The sequence below is a fragment of the Tachyglossus aculeatus genome, chromosome 21 (genome assembly GCF_015852505.1).
Source record: "Tachyglossus aculeatus isolate mTacAcu1 chromosome 21, mTacAcu1.pri, whole genome shotgun sequence".
Classification (NCBI taxonomy): domain Eukaryota; kingdom Metazoa; phylum Chordata; class Mammalia; order Monotremata; family Tachyglossidae; genus Tachyglossus; species Tachyglossus aculeatus.
Window position 1 is genome coordinate 41,656,916 of NC_052086.1, and position 23,456 is coordinate 41,680,371.

Sequence of the window (23,456 nt, forward strand, 5' to 3'; positions counted from 1 at the left end):
CCCTCCATCCCTCCCTTTCTCCATCCCTCCCTCCCTCCATCCACCCATCTGTCCATCCCTCCCTCCCTCCCTCCATCCATCTGTCCATCCCTCCCTCCATCCACCCATCTCCTTCCCTCCCTTCCTCCCTCCCTCCATCCTTCCATCTGTCCATCCCTCCATCCCTCCCTCCCTCCATCCCTCCATCCCTCCCTCCCTCCATCCCTCCCTTTCTCCATCCCTCCCTCCCTCCCTCCATCCACCCATCTGTCCATCCCTCCCTCCCTCCCTCCATCCATCTGTCCATCCCTCCCTCCATCCCTCCCTCCATCCACCCATCTCCTTCCCTCCCTCCCTCCCTCCATCCATCCCTCCATCCCTCCCTCTGTCCCTCCCTCCATCCATCCCTCCCTCCATCCACCCATCTCCTTCCCTCCCACCCTCCATCCATCCATCCGTCCATCGCTGGAATCGACTGGGCGCTCACTGTGCGCAGAGCGCTGGACTGAGCCCTTGGGAGAGTCCAGAACCGCCGAATGTGCAGGCACATTCCCTGTCCGGAACAATCCCGACCCGAGTAAGTTTGACCCTCCAGTCCGAGGTGAGGCTCCCAGCCCGCGGAGACAGAATCCGAGGTCGGAATACTTTCCTTCCCCTTGACTTATGGGATTTGTTAAGCGCTTACTAGGTGCTGGGCACTGTGTGAATAATGATCAATAATAATTATAATAATAATAGTGGTATTTGTAGAGCACTTACTATGTCAGGCACAACAATAATAATAATCATAATGGTATTTGTTAAGCACTTACTGTGTCAGGCACAATAAAAATAATGATAATAATAATAATAACAGTATTTGTTAAGTACCTACTTTGTGGCAGGCACTGTAATAATGATGATAATGATAATAATTATGGTATTTAAGTGCTTACTTTGTGCCAGACTCTGTAACAGTAATTGTAGTAATAATAATTGTGACAGTTGTAAAGTGCAATATAATAATAAACCAACCCATTCCCTCCCTACAATGAATTTATAGTCCAGAGTGGGAGACAGACAGAGAAGCAGCGTGGCCCAGTGGAAAGAGCCCGGGCTTGGGAGTCAGAGGTCATGGGTTCAAATCCTGGCTCCGCCAGTTGTCGGCTGTGTGACTTTGGGCGAGTCACTTAACTTCTCTGTTCCTCAGTTACTTCATCTGTAAAAGGGGGGTGAAGACTGTGAGCCCCCGTGGGACAACCTGATCACTTTATATCCTCCCCAGCACTTAGAACAGTGCTTTGCACGTAGTAAGCGCTTAACAAATGCCGTCATTATTATTATTAATAGAAATAAATAAATTACAGTTTCTCTGGGGCTAAGCAGGCTCAGTGTGGCTTGGTGGCCACGGCCCAGAAGTCAGAAGGCCCTGGGTTCTAGTCCCGACTCCGCCCCTTGTCTGCTGTGTGACCTTGGGCAAGTCATCTCACTTCTCCGGGCCTCAGTGACCTCATCTGGAAAACGGGGGTGGAAACTGTGAGCCCCACAGGGGACAGGGACTGCATCCAACCCGAATAGCTTATATCCACACCAGCGCTTAGAACAGTGCTTGGCACATAGTAAGCGCTTAACAAATGCCTCATACATCATAGAGAAGCAGCGTGGCTCAGTGGAAAAGAGCCCGGGCTTTGGAGTCAGAGGTCATGGGTTCAAATCCCGGCTCCGCCACCTGTCAGCTGGGTGACTCTGGGCAAGTCACTTCACTTCTCGAGAAGCAGCGTGGCTCAGTGGAAAGCACCCGGGCTTGGGAGTCTGAGGTTGTGGGTTCTAATCCCGCCTCTGCCACTTGTCCGCTGTGTGACTTTGGGCGAGTCGCTTCACCGTTCCCTCATCTGTAAAATGGGGATTAAGACTGTGAGCCCCACATGGGACAACTTGATCACCTTGTATCCCCCCCAGCGCTTAGAACAGTGCTCTGCACATAGTAAGCGCTTAACAAATGCCATTATTATTATTATTATTATATTCTCCGGGCCTCAGTTACCTCAGCTGTAAAATGGGGATTAAGACTGGAAGCCCCACATGGGACAACCTCATTACCTTGTATCCCCCCGGCGCTTAGTACAGCGCTTGGCACATAGTAAGCGCTTAACAAGTGCCGTCATTATTATTATTATTATTCTCTGGGCCTTAGTGACCTCATCTGGAAAATGGGGATGAAGACTGTGAGCCCCCCGTGGGACAGCCTGATCACCTTGTAACCACCCTAGCGCTTAAAATAGTGCTTTACCCATAATAAGCGCTTAATGTCTTCATTATTATTAGTGAATTATTAGCATTAGTACAGTGCTCTGCACGTAGTAAGCGCTCAATAAATACGATTGATTATTATTGTTGTTATCATTATTTAGAAACTCGTGGGGGTTTTGTTTGTTTTTGGTCAGAAGCACGTCTTTTTCTGGTTTTTATTCATTCAATCCCCCTTGGTTCAATCGTATTTATTGAGCACTTTCTGTGTGCAGAGCACTGTACTAAGCGCTTGGGAAGTACAAGTCGGCAACATAGAGAGACGACCCCTACCCAACAACGGGCTCACAAGTCTAAGCGCTTAACAAATGCTATTATTCATTCATTCATTCAATCAATCGTATTTATTGAGCGCGTACTGTGTGCAGAGCACTGTACTAAGCGCTTGGGAAGTCCAAGCTGGCAACATATAGAGACGGTCCCTACCCAACGGTGGGCTCACAGTATAGAAGGGGGAGACAGACAACAAAACAAAACATATTAACAAAATAAAATAAATAGAATAAATATGGACAAATAAAATAAAGAAATAGAGTAATAAATACATACTTCCAGTGCTTAGAACTTTGCTTAGCACATAGTAATCTCTTAGCAAATACCATCATCAACCCAGCGCTTAGAACAGTGCTTTGCACATAGTAAACGCTTAACAAATACCATCATTGTTATTATCATCATTCATTCATTCATTCAATTGTACTTATTGAGCGCTTACCGCGTGCCGAGCACTGTACTAAGCGCTTGGGAGGGGACAATACAACAATAATGTAGAACTTCCAGCGCTCAGAACTTTGCTTAGCATATAGTAATCGCTTAGCAAATGCCATCATCAACCCAGTGCTTAGAACAGTGCTTTGCACATTGTAAACGCTTAACAAATACCATCATTATTATTGTCATCATTCATTCATTCATTCGTATTTATTGAGCGCTTACCGTGTGCCGAGCACTGTACTAAGCGCTTGGGAGGGGACAATACAACAATAACGGAGCACTTCCAGTGCTCAGAACTTTGCTTAGCACATAGTAATCGCTTAGCAAATGCCATCATCAACCCAGCGCTTAGAACAGTGCTTTGCACATAGTAAACGCTTAACAAATACCATCATTATTATTACAATAATAATAAATAACAATACAATAATAAAGTACAAACATCTGTACATATAAACAGGTGCTGTGGGGAGGGGAAGGATGTAAGGCGGGGGATGGAGAGGGGGATGGGGGAGAGGGAGGATATTAGACTTCTAAGTATTAGTATTAGTAATTATTATTAATATTATTATTATTAGTAGTAGTAGTAGTATTAGGGAAGGAGCATGGCTCAGCGGAAAGAGCCCGGGCTTTGAAGTCAGGGGTCATGGGTTCAAATCCAGGCTCTGCCACTTGTCAGCTGTGTGACTTTGGGCAAGTCACTTCACTTCTCTGGGCCTCGGTTACCTTCCCTGTAAAATGGGGATGAAGGCCGTGAGCCCCCCGTGGGACAACCTGGTCACCTGGTAAATTCCCCAGCACTTAGAACAGTGCTTAGCACATAGTAAGCGCTTCATAAATGCCATCATTATTATTATCATTGGTTCAAATCCCGGCTCTGCCAACTTGTCAGCTGTGGGACTTTGGGCAAGTCTTCACTTCTCTGGGCTTCAGTGACCTCATCTGTCAAATGGGGATGAAGGCCGTGAGCCCCCCGTGGGACAGCCTGATCACCTGGTAAATTCCCCAGCGCTTAGAACAGTGCTTGGCACATAGTAAGCGCTTAATAAATGCCATCGTTATTATTATTACTATTGGTTCAAATCCTGGCTCTGCCAACTTGTCAGCTGTGGGACTTTGGGCAAGTCTTCACTTCTCTGGGCCTCAGTTCCCTCATCTGTCAAATGGGGATGAAGACTGTGAGCCCCCCCGTGGGACAGCCTGATCACCTGGTAAATCCCCCAGCGCTTAGAACAGTGCTTGGCACATAGTAAGCGCTTCATAAATGCCATCATTATTATTGGTTCAAATCCCGGCTCCGCCAACTTGTCAGCTGTGGGCAAGTCTTCACTTCTCTGGGCCTCAGTTCCCTCATCTCTAAAGTGGGGATGAAGACCATGAGCCCCCCCGTGGAACAACCTGATCACCTGGTAAATTCCCCAGCGCTTAGAACAGTGCTTGGCACATAGTAAGCGCTTAATAAATGCCATCATCATGATTATTATTATTATTATTAGAAAGGGCTAGAGAGAGAGAGATTATTATTATTATTATTATTATTATTATGGATAGAGAGAGAGAGAGAGGTCAGGGGTCTGTGGGGAGGTGGGCGAGAGCTCCGTCCCGGGAATCTTTCTTCCTCCGAATCTTTCTTCCTCCGTCCAGGTTCTGATCCGCCGAACGGGAATGCCGATCAGCCTGTCCGTGCTTTACCTCACCATCGCCCGGGATCTGGGCGTCCCCCTGGAGCCCGTCAACTTCCCCGGCCACTTCCTGCTGCGCTGGGGCCGGGGGGCCAAAGGGTAAGTTCACAACAGTGCCCGGCGCTTAGTACAGCGCTTCTAGACTGCGAGCCCGCCGTTGGGACTCTGGATGTTGCCAACTTGTACTTCCCAAACGCTTAGGGTAAGTCCACAACAGTGCCCGGCGCTTAGTACAGCGCTTCTAGACTGCGAGCCCGCTGTTGGGTCTCTAGATTCATTCAATTGTATTTATTGAGCGCTTACTGTGTGCAGAGCACTGTACTAAGCGCTTGGGAAGTACAAGCAGTGTGGCTGAGTTGAAAGAGCACGGGCTTTGGAGTCATTCATTCATTCAATTGTATTTATTGAGTGCTTACTGTGTGCAGAGCACTGGACTAAGCGCTTGGGAAGTACAAGCAGCGTGGCTCAGTTGGAAGAGCACGGGCTTTGGAGTCATTGATTCATTCATTCAATTGTATTTATTGAGCGCTTACTGTGTGCAGAGCACTGTAGTAAGCGCTTGGGAAGTACAAGTTAGCAACATCATCATCAAGCGTATTTATTGAGCACTTACTGTGTGCAGAGCACTGTACTAAGCGCTTGGGAAGTACAAGCTAGCAATATGTAGAGACGGTCCCTACCCAACAGCGGGTTCACAGTCTAGAAGGGGGAGACAGAAAACAAAACAAAACAGATTAACAAAATAAAATAAACAGAATAAATATGTACAAGTAAAATAAATAGAGTAATAAATATGTACAATCATATATACATATATACAGGTGCTGTGGGGAAGGGAAGGAGGTAAGGCGGGGGGGATGGGGAGGGGGACGAGGGGGAGAGGAAGGAGGGGGCTCAGTCTGGGAATCAGAGGTCATGGGTTCAAATCCCGGCTCTGCCAGTTGTCAGCTGTGTGACCTTGGGCAAGTCACTTGCCAACTTGTACTTCCCAAGTACAGTGCTCTGCCCACAGTCAGCGCTCAATCAATACGACCGAATGAATGAATACTGTAATGATTACAGTACTTGTACATGTCTATTCTATTTTATTTTGTTAGTATGTTTGGTTTTGTTCTCTGTCTCCCCCCCTTTTAGACTGCGAGCCCACTGTTGGGTCTCTAGATGTTGCCAACTTGTACTTCCCAAGCGCTTAGTACAGTGCTCTGCACACAGTCAGCGCTCAATAAGTACGACCGAATGAATGAATACTGTAATAATTACTGTAATAATTACAGTACTTGTACATAGCTATTCTATTTATTTTATTTTGTTAGTATGTTTTGTTTTGTTCTCTGTCTCCCCCTTTTAGACTGCGAGCCCACTGTTGGTTGGGACTGTCTCTCTATGTTGCCAACTTGGACTTCCCAAGCGCTCAGTACAGTGCTCTGCCCACAGTCAGCGCTCAGTCAATATGATCGAATGAATGAATACTGTAATAATTACTGTAATAATTACAGTACTTGTACATAGCTGTTCTGTTTATTTTATTTTGTTAGTATGGTTTTGTTCTCTGTCTCCCCCTTTTAGACTGTGAGCCCACTGTCGGGTAGGGACCGTCTCTATATGTTGCCAACGTGGACTACCCAAGCGCTTAGTACAGTGCTCTGCACACAGTAAGCGCTCAATGAATACGATTGATTGATTGATTGATTGATTGATTGATTACTCGTTTAGTTCATTCATTCAGTCGTGTTTATTCATTCATTCAGTGAGCCCACTGTTGGGTAGGGACTGTCTCTCTATGTTGCCAACTTGTACTTCCCAATCGCTTAGCACAGTGCTCTGCACACAGTAAGTGCTCAATAAATACGATTGATTGATTGATTGATTGATTACTCGTTAAGTTCATTCATTCATTGTCGTGTTTATTCATGCATTCAGTGAGCCCACTGTTGGGTAGGGACTGTCTCTATATGTTGCCAGTTTGTACTTCCCAAGCGCTTAGTACAGTGCTCTGCACACAGTAAGTGCTCAATAAATACAATTGATTGATTGATTGATAATAATAATAATGACGGTATTTGTTAAGCGCTTACTATGTGCGAAGCACTGTTGTAAGCACTGGGGAGGTTACAAGGTGATCAGGTTGTCCCACTGGGGGCTCACAGTTTTAATCCCCATTTTACAGATGAGGGAACTGAGGCCCAGAGAAGTTAAGTGACTTGCTCAGAGTCACACAGCTGACAAGTGGCAGAGCCGGGATTAGAGCCCATACCCACCTAGACTGTGAGCCCGCTGTTGGGTCGGGACCGTCTCTAGATGTTGCCAACTTGTACTTCCCAAACGCTTAGTACAGTGCTCTGCACACAGTAAGCGCTCAATAAATACGATCGAATGAGTGAATACTGTAATAATTACAGTACTCGTTAAGTTCATTCATTCATTCAGTCGTGTTCATTCATTCAGTCATATTTATAATAATAATGATGAAGATGGTATTTGTTAAGCGCTTACTATGTGCAAAGCACTGTTCTAAGCGCTGGGGAGGTTACAAGGTGATCAGGTTGTCCCACGGGGGGCTCACACTTTTAATCCCCATTTTTGCAGGTGAGGTCACTGAGGCCCAGAGAAGTGAAGTGACTTGCCCAAAGTCACCCAGCTGACAAGTGGCAGAGCCAGGATTTGAATCCACGACCTCTGACTCCAAAGCCCGGGCTCTTTGCACTGAGCCATGATTTATTGAGCACTTACTGTGTGCAGAGCACTGTACTAAGCACTTGGGAAGTACAAATTGGATTATTCTTATTATTTCTCTGACACGCAACCACCCTCCACAGTGTACTTAGTACAGTGCTCTGCACACAGTAAGCGCTCAATAAAAACGAGTGAATGAATGAATGAATAATAATGGCATTTGTTAAGCGCTTACTATGTGCAAAGCACTGTACTAAGCGCTTGGGAAGTACAAGACTGTGAGCCCACTGTCGGGTAGGCACCGTCTCTATATGTTGCCAACTTGTGCTTCCCAAGTGCTTAGTACAGTGCTCTGCACACCGTAAGTGCTCAATAAATACGATTGATTGATAGATTGATTATCCTTATTATTTCTCTGACACGCAACCACCCTCCACAGTGTACTTAGTCCAGTGCTCTGCACACAGTAAGTGCTCAATAAAAGTGATTGAATGAATGAATGAATAATAATGGCATTTGTAAGCGCTTACTATGTGCAAAGCACTGTTCTAAGCGCTGGGGAGGTTGCAAGGTGATCAAGTTGTCCCATGGGGGGCTCACAGTCTTCATTCAATCGTATTTATTGAGCGCTTACTGTGTGCAGAGCACTGTACTAAGCGCTTGGGAAGTCCAAGTTGGCGACATATAGAGACGGTCCCTACCCAACAACGGGCTCACAGTCTAGGAGGGGGAGACAATAACTGTGGCATTTCTTAAGCGCTTACTATATGAAGCAGCGTGGCCCCGGCTTTGGAGTCAGAGGTCATGGGTTTGAATCCTGCCTCCGCCAATTGTCAGCTGGGTGACTTGGGGCAAGTCACTTCACTTCTCTGGGCCTCAGTTCCCTCATCTGGAAATTGGGGATGAAGACTGTGAGCCCCACGTGGGACAACCTGATCACCTTGTATTCCCCCCCAGCGCTTAGCACAGTGCTTTGCACATAGTAAGCGCTTAACAAATGCCATCATTATTATTATTATTATGTGCCAAGCACTGTTCTGTGCATTGGGAGTAGATACAATTTAATCAGATTGGACACAGTCCCGGTCTCCCCTGGGGCTCCCACTCGTAATCCCCCTTTTCCAGAGGAGGCCACTGAGGCCCAGAGAATAATAATGATGGCATTTGTTAAGAGCTTACTATGTGCAAAGCACCGTTCTAAGCGCTGGGAAGTGAAGTGACTTGCCCAAGGTCACGCAGCTGACATGTGGCAGGGCGGGGATTAGAACCCACGCCCTCCGACTCCCAGGCTCGGGCTCTAAAGTCTTCTAGACCGTGAGCCCACTGTTGGGTAGGGACCGTCTCTAGATGTTGCCAACTTGGACTTCCCAAGCGCTTAGTACAGTGCTCTGCACACGGTAAGCGCTCAATAAATACGACTGAATGAATGAATGAATAAAGCAATGCCAGGCCATCTTCTGGCTGGAAGCAGCACAGTGTACTGGACATTTCCCAGGCCTGGGACTCAGAAGGTCCTGGGTTCTAATCCCAGCTCTACCACTTAATAATGATGGTTTTTGTTAAGCGCTTACTATGTGCAAAGCACTCTTCTAAGCGCTGGGGAAGTTACAAGGTGACCAGGTTGTCCCACAGGGGGCTCACAGTTTTAATCCCCATTTTCCAGATGAGGGAACTGAGGCCCAGAGAAGTGAAGTGACTTGCCCAAAGTCACACAGCTGACAGTTGGAGGAGCCGGGATTTGAACCCATGACCTCTGACTCCAAAGCCCGGGCTCTTTCCACTGAGCCACGCTGCTTCTCTTACTTTTCTGCTGTGTGGCCTTGGGCCAGTCACTTCACTTAGAGAAGCAGCGTGGCTCAGTGGAAAGAGCCCGGGCTTTGGAGTCAGAGGTCATGGGTTCAAATCCCGGCTCCGCCACTTGTCAGCTGGGTGACTTTGGGCAAGTCACTTCACTTCTCTGTGCCTCAGTTACCTCATCTGGAAAATGGGGATGAAAACTGTGAGCCCCCGGTGGGACAACCTGGTCACCTTGTAACCTCCCCAGTGCTTAGAACAGTGCCTTGCACATAGTAAGCGCTTAATAAATGCCATTATTATCATTATTATTCACTTCTCTGTACCTCAGTTCCTTCATCTGTAGAATGGGGATGGAGACAGTGAGCCCCACGTGGGACAGGGACCATGTCCAACCCGATTTCCTTGTATCCACCCCGGCACTTAGTACAGTGCCTGGTACAGAGTAAGCGCTCAACAAATGCCATCATTATTAGAGAAACAGCGTGGCTCCGTGGAAAGAGCCCGGGCTTGGGAGTCGGAGGTCATGGGTTCTAATCCCGGCTCCGCCACTTGTCAGCTGTGGGACTTTGGGCAAGTCACTTCGCTTCTCTGGGCCTCAGTTCCCTCATCTGGAAAATGGGGATGAAGACTGTGAGCCCCCCATGGGACAACCTGATCACCTTGTGCCCGCCCCAGCGCTTAGAACAGTGCTTTGTACCTAGTAAGCGCTTAACAAATGCCATCATTATTATTAGTATTATTCAAACCATCCTCCTTTGCACATAGTAAGTGCTTAACAAATGCCATCGGTATCATTATTATTTGAACCATCCTCCTTCGCACATAGTAAGCGCTGATCAAATGCCATCATTATTAATATTATTTGAACCATCCTCCTTCACACATAGTAAGCGCTTAACAAATGCCATCAGTATCATTATTATTTGAACCATCCTCCTTCGCACATAGTAAGCGCTTAACAAATGCCATCATTATTATTATTTGAACCATCCTCCTTCGCACATAGTAAGCGCTTAACAAATACCATCATCATTATTATTATTCGAACCATCCTCCTTCGCACATAGTAAGCGCTTAACAAATGCCATCATTATTATTATTATTATTCGAGCCATCCTCCTTCGCACATAGTAAGCATTTAACAAATACCATCATCATCATTATTATTATTCGAACCATCCTCCTTCGCACATAGTAAGCGCTTAACAAATACCATCATCATTATTATTATTATTCGAACCATCCTCCTTCGCACATAGTAAGTGCTTAACAAATACCATCATCATTATTATTATTATTCAAACCATCCTGCTTCGCACATAGTAAGCGCTTAACAAATGCCATCATCATTATTATTATTCGAACCATCCTCCTTCGCACATAGTAAGCGTTTTTCAAATGCCATCATTATTATCATTATTATTATTCAAACCATCCTCCTTCGCACATTGTAAGCGCTTAACAAATACCATCATCATTATTATTATTATTCAAACCATCCTCCTTCGCACATAGTAAGCATTTAACAAATACCATCATCATCATTATTATTATTCGAACCATCCTCCTTCGCACATAGTAAGCGTTTATCAAATGCCATCATTATTATTATTATTCGAACCATCCTCCACACATAGCGCTTAACAAATACCATCGTTATTATCATTATTATTCGAACCATCCTCCTTGGCACATAGTAAGCGCTTAACAAATGCCATCATTATCATTATTATTCGAACCATCCTCCTTCGCACATAGTAAGTGCTTAACAAATGCCATCATCATTATTATTGTTGTTATTATTATTATTATTATTATTATTCGAGCCACCCTCCGAGCCTTGGGTTTGCGATCTCTCCCTAGAAGCCCGGACATCTTCGACTACACCTACATAGACGCCTTCGGGAAGGGGAAACAGCTGACGGTGAAGGAGTGCGAGTACTTGATCGGTCACCGCGTGACGGAGGAATTCTACGCTGTGGTCAACGCCAAGGAGGTGCTCCAGAGGATGGTGGGAAACCTCTTAAGCCTGGGCAAACGGTAAGACTCCGCATCGAGGTGAGTGTACTGAGGACCCGAAAAGGGAAGTGACTTGTCCAAGGTCACACAGCAGACGCCCGGCGGGCCCGGGATTAGAATCTCATCCTAATTCCCCCTTCTGGACTGTGAGCCCACTGTTGGGCAGGGACCGTCTCTATATGTTGCCAGCTTGGACTTCCCAAGCGCTTAGTACAGTGCCCTGCACACAGTAAGCGCTCAATAAATACGATTGATTGATTGATCTAATCAGGGCAGCCGCAGTGGGGGACCTAAGCAGGGCAAGGAAAAGAGAACAGAGAAGCAGCGTGGCTCAGTGGAAAGAGCCCGGGCTTGGGAGGCAGAGGACGTCGGTTCGAATCCCGGCTCCACCACTGGTCCGCTGTGTGACTTTGGGCCAGTCACTTGACTTCTCTGGGCCTCAGTTCCCTCATCTGGAAAGTGGGGATTGAAACTGTGAGCCCCATGTGGCCTTCCCAGACTGAGCCCTCTCCTCCCTCTCCGTCTTACCTCCTTCCCCTCCCCACAGCACCTGGATATACATGTATATGTTTGTGCGGATTTATTACTCTGTTTATTTTATTTGTACATATTAATTCTATTTATTTTATTTTGTTAATATGTTTTAACATATGTTCCCCCTCTCCGTCCCCCCCATCTTACCTCCTTCCCTTCCCCACAGCACCTGTATATATGTATATATGTTCGTACATATTTGTTACTCTATTTACTTATTTATTTTACTTGTACCTATCTATTCTATTTATTTTATTTTGTTAGTATGTTTGGTTTTGTTCTCTGTCTCCCCTTCTTAGACTGTGAGCCCACTGTTGGGTAGGGACCGTCTCTATATGTTGCCAACTTGGACTTCCCAAGCGCTTAGTACAGCGCTCTGCACACAGTTAGCGCTCAATAAATACGAATGAATGAATGGGCCACGCTGCTTCCCATGTCTCCCAGGTGACCTTGGGCAAGTCACTTGACTTCTCTGGGCCTCAGTGACCGCACCTGTCAAAAATGGGATTTAAGAGAAGCAGCGTGGCTCAGTGGAAAGAGCCCGGGCTTGGGAGTCAGAGGTCATGGGTTCGAGTCCTGGCTCCGCCACATGTCTGCTGTGTGACCTTGGGCAAGTCATTTAACTTCTCTGAGCCTCAGTTCCCTCATCTGTAAAATGGGGTTAAGACTGTGAGCCCCCTGTGGGACAACCTGATTACCTTGTAACCTCCCCAGCGCTTAGAACAGTGCTTTGCACATAGTAAGCGCTTAATAAATCCCAGCATCATCATCATGTCTGCTGTGTGACCTTGGGCAAGTCACTTCACTTCTCTGAGCCTCAGTTCCCTCGTCTGTAAAATGGGAATGAAGACTGTGAGCCCCCCGTGGGACAACCTGATCACCTTGTATCCCCCCCAGCGCTTAGAACAGTGCTTTGCACATAGTAAGCGCTTAATAAAAGCCATCATCATTATTATTATTAAGGGTGTGAGCCCTGTGTGGGACAGGGACCATGTCCAGCTTGATAAACTTGTACGTAGCCCAGCCCTTAGCACAGTGCTCAGCACACAGTAAGCACTTAACAAGCCATGGTTTTTGCCTTCCAGTCGTCTCCGACCCATAGCGACCCCGTGGACTCCGAGGAAGCAGCTGGGGCTCAGTGGAAAGAGCCCGGGCTTAGGGAGTCAGAGGTCGTGGGTTCTAATCCCGCCCCCGCCTCTTATCAGCAGTGTGACTTGGGGCAAGTCCCTTCACTTCTCTGGGCCTCAGTTCCCTCATCTGGAAAATGGGGATGAAGACTGTGAGCCCCCCGTGGGACAACCTGATCACCTTGTATCTCCCCCAGCGCTTGGCACATAGTAAGCACTTAACAAATGCTATTATTTGTCTTATCATGATCATTTTTCACTTCTCTGGGAAGCAGCGTGGCTCAGTGGAAAGAGCAAGGGCTTGGCAGTCAGAGGTCACGGGTTCTAATCCCGACTCTACCACTTGTCAGCTGTGGGACTTTGGGCAAGTCGCTTAACTTCTCTGGGCCTCAGTGACCTCATCTGTCAAATGGGGATGAAGACTGTGAGCCCCATGTGAGACAACCTGATTACCATGTATCTCCCCCAGCGCTTAGAACAGTGCTTGGCACATAGTTAGTGCTTAACAAATACCATCATTATTATTATTATTATGACCTTGTATCTCCACCAGTGCTTTCATTCATTGGTTCATTCATTCATTCAATCGTATTTATTGAGCGCTTGCTGTGTGCAGAGCACTGTACTAAGCACTTGGGAAGTCCAAGTTGGCAACATCTAGAGACGGTCCCTACCCAACAGTGGGCTCACAGTCTAGAAACAGTGGGAACAGATACCATCATTATTATTATGATTATTATGATTATGACCTTGTATCTCCACCAGTGCTTAGAACAGTGCTTGGCACATAGTAAGTACTTAACAGATGCCATTGTTGTTATTATGATTATGACCTTGTATCTCCACCAGTGCTTTCATTCATTCAGTCATATTTATTGAGCACTTACTGTGTGCAGAGCACTGTACTAAGCGCTTGGGAAGTCCAAGATGGCAACATCTAGAGACGGTCCCTACCCAACAGCGGGCTCACAGTCTAGAAACAGTGGGAACAGATGCCATCATTATTATTATGATTATTATGATTATGACCTTGTATCTCCACCAGTGCTTTCATTCATTCATTCAGTCAGTCGTATATATTGAGCGCTTACTGTGTGCAGAGCACTGGACTAAGCGCTTGGGAAGTCCAAGTTGGCAAAATCTAGAGACGGTCCCTACCCAACAGTGGGCTCACGGTCTAGAAACAGTGGGAACAGATGCCATCATTATTATTATGATTATTATGATTATGACCTTGTATCTCCACCAGTGCTTTCATTCATTCAGTCAGTCAGTCGTATATATTGAGCGCTTACTGTGTGCAGAGCACTGTACTAAGCGCTTGGGAAGTCCAAGTTGGCAACATCTAGAGACGGTCCCTACCCAACAGTGGGCTCACAGTCTAGAAACAGTGGGAACAGATGCCATCATTATTATTATGATTATGACCTTGTATCTCCACCAGTGCTTTCATTCATTCATTCAATCATATTGAGCGCTTACTGTGTGCAGAGCACTGTACTAAGCGCTTTGGAAGTACAAGTTGGCAACATATAGAGCCAGTCCCTACCCAACAGTGGGCTCACAGTCTAGGAACAGTGGGAACAGATACCATCATTATTATTACAATTATGACCTTGTATCTCCACCAGTGCTTAGAACAGTGCTTGGCACATAGTAAGCGCTGAACAAATGCCGTCGTTATTGCCATTTTATTACGATTATCTTTCTCCCAGAATGCCCCACTCTCCCGCTGAAATCGTTCCGGTACTGCATCCGGTGAGTTTTCTTGGGGAAAAATCGGGAAGCGGGTTAGGAGAAGCCGCGTGGCTCAGCGGCAAGAGCCCGGGCTTGGGCGTCAGAGGTCATGGGTTCAAATCCCAGCCCCGGCAATTGTCAGCTGTGTGACTCTGGGCAAGTCACTTCACTTCTCCGGGCCTCAGTTCCCTCATCTGGAAAATGAGGTCTTCTAGACTGTGAGCCCACAGTTGGGTAGGGACCGTCTCTATATGTTGCCAACTTGTACTTCCCACGCGCTTAGTACGGTGCTCTGCACACAGTAAGCACTCAATAAATATGATTGATTGATTGATAAAATGAAGATTAAGACTTGTGAGCCCCCCGTGGGACAACCTGATCACCTTGTAACCTCCCCAGTGCTTAGAACAATCAGTCAATCCATCAATCAGTCGTATTTATTGAGCGCTTACTGTGTGCAGAGCACAGAGAACAGTGCTTTGCACATAGTAAGCACTTAATAAATACTATTATATACTATATATATACTATATATATACTAGTACAGTGCTCTGCACATAGTAAGCGCTCAATAAATACGATTGATTGATTATTATTATTATTATTATTATTATTATTACCATCGCCTCCTTCCACACAGTCAACTCGAGTCCCCGCCCTCGACTCTTTCCCGGGCCGCCGCTGCCCAACACGGGGGATTTTTGCCCTGTAGCCGACGGCCTGCCCCTCGCTAGCCACTGCCCGAGCTAGGACTCTAAGCACTGGGGTAGTTGCAGGGTCTTCAGGTTGCCCCACGTGGGGCTCACAGTCTTCATCCCCATTTTACAGATGAGGTCACTGAGGCTCAGAGAAGTTAAGCCCCTTGCCCAGGGCCACACAGCAGCAGAGGTGTGGTGGAGCCGGGATTAGAACCCAGGTCCTTCCGACTCTCAGTCCCGAGATCTATCTCCTAATCCTCGTTACTTCTCTAAGCGGCTTTTCGTCCCCCTGAAGTAAAATACCCAGTCCGGATCATTGCCAAGTGGTCATTGGCTTTTCCTGGAATTTTTTAGAGCCGTGGAAATGTCTTGTCCTTTAGGAACGTCGAAAGAGCTGTCTCGGGATCACGTGGCTGTCTTTCATCTGCCACAAAATTTTCAGGAAGCTGCAGTATTTTTTTTTTAAAAAAATGGTACGTGCCAAGTGCTTACTCTGTGCCAGGTACTGTACTAAGCGCTGGTGGGGAGATGCAGCGCGGTCAGGTTGGAAACAGTCCCCGTCCCACAGCGGGCCTCACAGTCTTAGTGCCCATTTTCCAAATGAGGTAACTGAGACCCTGGGAAAGGAAGCAACTTGCCCAGGGTCACACAGCAGATGAGTGGCAGAGCGGAGATTAGAACCCAGAACCTTCCGAATCCCAGGCCCAGGCTGTAACCATTAGGCCATGCTGCTCTCCCGATACTTGAACCACGACAAGTGCTTGCCTTTTTATTTTCTAGAACCGTCCCCCTGTGTTTTCATGCTTTTAATTATAAATAATAATAATAATAATAATAATGGCATTTATTAAGCACTTACTATGTGCAAAGCACTGTTCTAAGCGCTGGGGAGGTTACAAGGGGATCAGGTTGTCCCACCGGGGGCTCACAGTCTTAATCCCCATTTTCCAGGGGTGGTAACTGAGGCACAGAGAAGTGAAGTGACTTGCCCAAAGTCACACAGCTGACAATTGGCGGAGGCGGGATTTGAACCCCTGACCTCTGACTCCAAAGCCCGGGCTCTTTCCGCTGAGCCACGCTGCTTCTCAATAGTAATAGTATTAATAGTAATAATAATGTCATTAAGCGCTTACTATGTGCAAAGCACTGTTCTAAGCGCTGGGGAGGTTACAAGGTGATCAGGTTGTCCCATGGGGGGCTCACAAGTCTTAATCCCCATTTTCTAGATGAGGTAACTGAGGCCCAGAGAAGTGAAGTGACTTTTTTTTTTAACGGCATTTATTAAGCACTTACTATGTGCAAAGCACTGTTCTAAGTGCTGGGGAGGTTACAACATGATCAGGTTGTCCCACGGGGGGCTCACAATCTTAATCCCCATTTTCCAGATGAGGGAACTGAGGCCCAGAGAAGTGAAGTGACTTGCCCAAAGTCACACAGCTGACAGTTGGCGGAGCCGGGATTTGAACCCAGGACCTCTGACTCCCAAGCCTGCGCTCTTTCCACTGAGCCACGCTGCTCCTTGATTAATTAGTCAATCAGTCAGCAGTATTTATTGAGCGCTTACTGTGTGCAGAGCACTGTACTAAGCACTTGGGAGAGTCCAGGGCAACAGAGTTGGTGGACACGTTCCCTGCAGCATGGCCTAGTGGATAGAGCCCAGGCCAGGGCGTCGGAAGGTCATGGGTTCTAATCCGGGTCCTGCTGTGTGACCTTGGGCCGGTCACTTCACTTCCCAGGGCCTCAGTTACCTCATTTGGAAAACGGGCACTGAGACTGTGAGCCCACTGTTGGGTAGGGACCGTCTCTAGATGTTGCCAACTTGGACTTCCCAAGCGCTTAGTACAGTGCTCTGCACACAGTAAGCGCTCAATAAATACGGCTGATTGATTGATTGATTGACTGGGAGGCCCGTGTGGGACCGGGACCGTTTCCAATCTGACCGCTGAGGATGAAGCAGTGCGGCTCAGTGGAAAGAGCCCGGGCTTTGGAGTCGGACGTTGTGGGTTCAAATCCCGGCTCCGCCAACTGTCAGCTGGGTGACTTTGGGCAAGACGCTTCACTTCTCTGGGCCTCAGTGACCTCATCTGCAAAATGGGGAGTAAAACTGCGAGCCCCCCAGTGGGACAACCTGATCACCTTGTAACCTGCCCAGTGCTTAGAACAGTGCTTGGCACATAGTAAGCGCTTAACAAATACCATCATTATTATTATTATTATTATTCTCTGGGCCTCTGATATCTCATCTGCAAAATAGAGACCGAGACCGTGAGCCCCAGGGGGGGAAAGGGACTGTGTCCACCCCAGCGCTTAATACAGCGCCTGGCACATAGTAAGCACGTAACAAATGTTGCCAACTTGTACTTCCCAAGCGCTTAGTACAGTGCTCTGCACACAGTAAGCGCTCAATAAATACGATTGAATTTATTACTCTACTTATCTTGTACATATCTGTTCTATTTATTTTATTTTGTTAGTATGTTTGGTTTTGTTGTCCGTCTCCCCCTTCTAGACTGTGAGCCCACTGTTGGGTAGGGACCATCTCTAGATGTTGCCAACTTGGACTTCCCAAGCGCTTAGTACAGTGCTCTGCACACAGTAAGCGCTCAATAAATACGATTGAATGATTGAATGAATACAAGGTGATCAGGTTGTCCCACGGGGGACTCACAGTCTTAATCCCCATTTTACAGATGAGGGAACTGAGGCCCAGATAACAATAATAATAATGGTGGTATTTGTTAAGCGCTTACTATGAGCGAAGCACTAGTCTAAGAGCTGGGGGGGATACAAGGTGATCAGGTTGTCCCATGTGGGGCTCACAGTCTTAATCCCCATTTTACAGATGAGGAAACTGAGGCACAGATAATAATAATAATAATAATAATGATATTTGTTAAGTGCTTACTACAAGCAAAGCACTGTTCTGGGGGGATACAAGGTGATCAGGTTGTCCACGGGGGGGGGTCTCAGTCTTCATCCCCATTTTACAGATGAGGGAACTGAGGCACAGATAATAATAATAATAATAATAATAATAATAATAATAATAATGGTATTTGTTAAGTGCTTACTACAAGCGAAGTACTGTTCTGGGTGGGATACAAGGTAATCAGGTTGTCTCACGTGGGGCTCACAGTCTTCATCCCCATTTTACAGATGAGGGAACTGAGGCCCAGATAATTATAATAATAATAATAATAATAATAATAATAATAATGGTATTTGTTAAGTGCTTACTACAAGCGAAGCACTGTTCTGGGGGGGATACAAGGTGATCAGGTTGTCCCACGTGGGGCTCACAGTCTTCATCCCCATTTTACAGATGAGGGGACTGAGGCCCAGATAATAATAATAATAATAATGGTATTTGTTAAGTGCTTACTACAAGCGAAGCACAGTTCTGTGGGGGGGGGGATACAAGGTGATCAGGTTGTCCCACGTGGGGCTCGTAGTCTTCATCCCCATTTTACAGATGAGGGAACTGAGGCCCAGATAATAATAATAATAATAATAATAATGGTATTTGTTAAGTGCTTACTACAAGCAAAGCACAGTTTTGGCGGGGGGGATACAAGGTGATCAGGTTGTCCCACGTGGGGCTCCCAGTCTTCATCCCCATTTTACAGACGAGGCCACTGAGGCCCAGAGAAGTGAAGTGGGTTGCCCAAGGTCACACAGCCGACAAGTGGCGGAGCCGGGATTGGAACCCACGACCTCGGACTCCCGAGCCCGGGCTCTTTCCACTGAGCCACGCTGCTTGCTGCGAGGCTCCCGGGGGGCAAAGTCTGTGCCAATGTAGCCCGAGCCAACGCGGCCCCCCGTCTCCCCCGGCACCGGCTACTTGGGAAACACCCTCCCGCCCCGATTCCGTTGGCGTTACCCAACAGCGAGTCCAAAATGCCTCCGTTTCGAAAGGCTTTGTCGGTTCAGCGCTGCAAGATTGCGTTGAGTAAGAGTGTTGTCACTCACACAGGTCAGCCCCGTCACTGCCACCCCACATAATCCCTTTGGCCTAAATCAATCAATCAATCAATCGTATTTATTGAGCGCTTACCAAGTGCAGAGCACTGTACTAAGCGCTTGGGAAGTCCAAGTTGGCAACATATACGGTCCCAACCCAACAGCGGGCTCACAGTCTAGAAGGGATCCAAACTGTGACCATGTTAATCCAAGCACCCATCCTATCCCTACTTGATTATTCCTTCATACATTTATTTTAGTTTTTTTAACCGAATATAGATAATAGTAATAATAATAATAATAATAGTGGCATTTATTAAGCACTTACTAAGTGCAAAGCACTGTTCTAAGCACTGGGGAGGTTACAAGGTGATTGGGTTGTCCCACGGGGGGCTCACAGTCTTCATCCCCCTTTTCCAGAGGCCCAGAGAAGTGAAGTGACTTGCCCAGAGTCACACAGCTGACAAGTGACAGAGCCGGGATTTGAACCCAGGACCGCTGACTCCAAAGCCCGGGCTCTTTCCACTGAGCCCCGCTGCTTATTCATTCAATCGTATTTATTGAGGGCTTACTGTGTGCAGAGCACTGTACTAAGCGCTTATGAGTAGTAGGTGCTCAGTAATAATAAATTTGGTATTTGTTAAGCACTTACAATGTGCAAAGCACGGTTCTAAGCGCAGGGGAGGTTCCAGGGTGATCAGGTTGTCCCACGGGGGGCTCCCAGTCTTCATCCCCATTTTCCAGATGAGGGAACCAAGGCCCATAGAAGTGAACTGACTTGCCCAAGGTCACCCAGCTGCCAAGCGACGGAGCCGGGATTTGAACCCACGACCACTGACTCCGAAGCCCGGGCTCTTTCCACTGAGCCGCGCTGCTTATTCATTCAGTCGTACTGAGCGCTTACTGTGTGCAGAGCACAGTACTAAGCGCTTATGAGTAGTAGGTGCTCAGCAATAATAATTATGGTATTTGTGTAAGCGCTTATTATGTGCCAGGAACTGTAATAATAATAAATTTGGTATTTGTTATTAGTATTATTTGTTATTTGTCCCACTGTGAGCCCCACGTGGGACAACTTGATCACCTTGTAACCCCCCCCCAGTGCTTAGAACAGTGCTCTGCGCATAGTAAGCGCTTAACAAATGCCATTATTATTATTATTCTAAACCACTATCATCTGCTGCCCAAAAATAAAAGGAAATAAATCCCAGGATCTGCTGTCATAATAAGCGTTTAACAAATAGCATCATTATTTTTATTTCAGAGGGGCAGGCTCCGTGGAGCTCTTTCCCGTCAAACATCCTAGGGCCCCCTTGGCTCAGCTACTTGCTCTCAAAGGGACCAGGTTTTCAGCCTGGGCACGCTGAGAAGCAGCGGGGCTCAGTGGAAAGAGCCCGGGCTTTGGAGTCAGCGGTCATGGGTTCAAATCCTGGCTCCGCCAACTGTCAGCTGGGTGACTTCGGGCAAGTCACTTCACTTCTCTGGGCATCAGTTCCCTCATCTGGAAAATGGGGATGAAGACTGCGAGCCCCCACCATGGGACAACCTGATCACCCTGTAACCTCCCCAGCGCTTAGAAAAGTGCTTTGCGCATAGTAAGCGCTTAATAAATGCCATCATCATTATTATTATTATTCTGTACCCTCTGGTAACACTGACACACCCTCTCCCTTCCAGAGAAACAGAAAAAAATGGTGTCCTCGTAATGATATTAATGATAATAATAATGGCATTTGTTAAGCGCTTCCTATGCGCAAAGCACTGCAGGGTGGCTCAGTGGAAAGAGCACGGGCTTTGGAGTCAGAGGCCCTGGGTTTGAATCCCGACTCCACCACATGTCTGCTATGTGACCTTGGGCAAGTCACTTAACTTCTCTGAGCCTCAGTTACCTCATCCGTAAAATGGGGATGAAGACTTGTGAGCCCCACGTGGGACAACCTGATTTCCTTGTACCTACCTCAGTGCTTAGAACAGTGCTTGGCACATAGTAAGCGCTTAACATATACCACCTTTATTATTATTATTATTACTCTGGACCTCAGTTCCCTCATCTGTGAAATGGGGATGGAGATTGTGAGCCCCGCACAGGACAGGAACTGCCTCCGACCCGATTTACTTGTATCCACACCGGCGCTTAACGCAGTGCCCGGCACATAGTAAGTGCTTAACAAATACCGCAATTATTATCATTAGCAGTGGTTTCGGCTGTATCAAGACTGATCTACTTGCAATGGCAAGTTTTTTCTGTTTTTCTGATTTCTTTTCTGATTTAGAGAATCAGTCTTACCAGATGATAGTGGGTTTGGAGGGCGTCAAGACTCCTCTTACGGTGGCACCGATTTTTCCGTTTTCCTGGTAGGGAAACGACTGGTCAGTGTTACCAGTTGGTAGCGATTTGAACGGCATCAAGACTGCTCTTACGAGGGCACCGTTTTTTCCGTTTTCTTTTCCTGGTAGGGAGAGGATGGGTCAATAATAATAATAATGGTATCTGTTAAGCACTTACTATGTGCCAGGCACTGTTCTAAGCGCTGATGTTACCAGATGGAAATGGTTTGAGTGGCACAGACGATTGTTCTACCTACCTTGGCATCATTTTTTTCTGTTTTCTTTTCCTGATAGGGAAAGAACCATTCAGCATTACCAGCTGGTAGTGGTTTGGATGGCATCAAGGCTGCTCTTACGATGGCACCGTTTTTTTTCCGTTTTCTTTTCCTGGTATGGAGAGGATGGGTCAATAATAATAATGATGGTATTTGTGAAGCACTTACTGTGGCCAAGCACTGTTCAAAGCGCTGATGTTACCAGATGGAGATGGTTTGAGTGGCACAGAAGATTGTTCTGCTTACCTTGGCATCATTTTTTTCCAGTTTCTTTTCCTGATAGGGAAAGAACCATTCAGCATTACCAGCTGGTAGTGGTTTGGATGGCATCAAGACTGCTCTTACAATGGCACCGTGTTTTTCCGTTTTCTTTTCCTGGTAGGGAGAGGATGGGTTAATAATAATAATAATAATAATAATGGTATTTGTGAAGCACTTACTGTGGCCAAGCACTGTTCAAAGCACTGATGTTACCCGATGGAAATGGTTTGAGTGACACAGAAGATTGTTCTGCTTACCTTGGCATCATTTTTTTCCAGTTTCTTTTCCTGGTAGGCAAAGAACTATTCAGCATTACCAGCTGGTAGTGGTTTGGGTGGCATCAAGACTGCTCTTACGATTGTGCCGTTTTTTTCCATTTTCTTTTCCTGGTAGGGAGAGGATGGGTCGACCAATAATAACAATAATGGTATTTGTTAAGCACTTACTATGTGCCATGCACTGTTCAAAGCGCTGATGTTACCAGATAGAAATGGTTTGACTGACACAGACGATTGTTCTACTTACCTTGGCATCATTTTTTTCAGTTTTCTTTTCCTGACAGGGAAAAAACCATTTAGCATTACCAGCTGGTAATGATTTGGATGGCATCAAGACTGCTCTTACTATTGCACCGTTTTTTTCCGTTTTCTTTTCCTGGTAGGGGGAGGATGGGTCAATAATAACAATAATGGTATCTGTTAAGCACTTACTATGTGCCAAGCACTGTTCTAAGCACTGATGTTACCAGATGGAAATAGTTTGAGTGGCATGAAGATTGTTCTACTTATCTTGGCGTCATTTTTTTCCGTTTTCTTTTCCTGACAGGGAAAGAACCATTCAGCATAACCAGCTGGTAGTGGTTTGGATGGCATCAAGACTGTTCTTACGAGGGCACCATTTTTTCCATTTTCTTTTCCTGGTGGGGAGGGGACGGGTCAATAATAATAATAATGATGGTATTTGTTAAGCACTTACTGTGGCCAAGCACTGTTCTAAGCGCTGATGTTGCCAGATGGAAATAGTTTGAGTGGCACAGAAAATTGTTCTGCTTACCTTGGCATCATTTTTTTTCATTTTGTTTTCCTAATAGGGAAAGAACCATTCAGCATTACCAGCTGGTAATGATTTGGATGGCATCAAGACTGCTCTTACGATTGCACCGTTTTTTTTCCATTTTCTTTTCCTGGTATGGAGAGGATGGGTCAATAATAAAAATAATGGTATCTGTTAAGCACTTACTATGTTCCAAGCACTGTTCTAAGCGCTGATGTTACCAGATGGAAATAGTTTGAGTGGCATGAAGATTGTTCTACTTACCTTGGCATCATTTCTTTTCCGTTTTCTTTTCCTGATAGGGAAAGAACCATTCAGCATTACCAGCTGGTA

The 23,456-nt window shown here is 46.4% G+C and overlaps 1 protein-coding gene across 1 annotated transcript in view; it reads left to right on the forward strand.

The window, feature by feature from the left end:
• Positions 1-23,456, forward strand: part of FBXO21 (F-box protein 21) — a 74,408-nt gene that overhangs the window by 39,473 nt on the left and 11,479 nt on the right. Inside the window, exons 8-9 of the mRNA XM_038762757.1 lie at positions 4,624-4,760; positions 10,995-11,171. Of these exons, the coding sequence (XP_038618685.1) occupies positions 4,624-4,760; positions 10,995-11,171 (314 nt within the window). The remainder of the gene's footprint in view (positions 1-4,623; positions 4,761-10,994; positions 11,172-23,456) is intronic.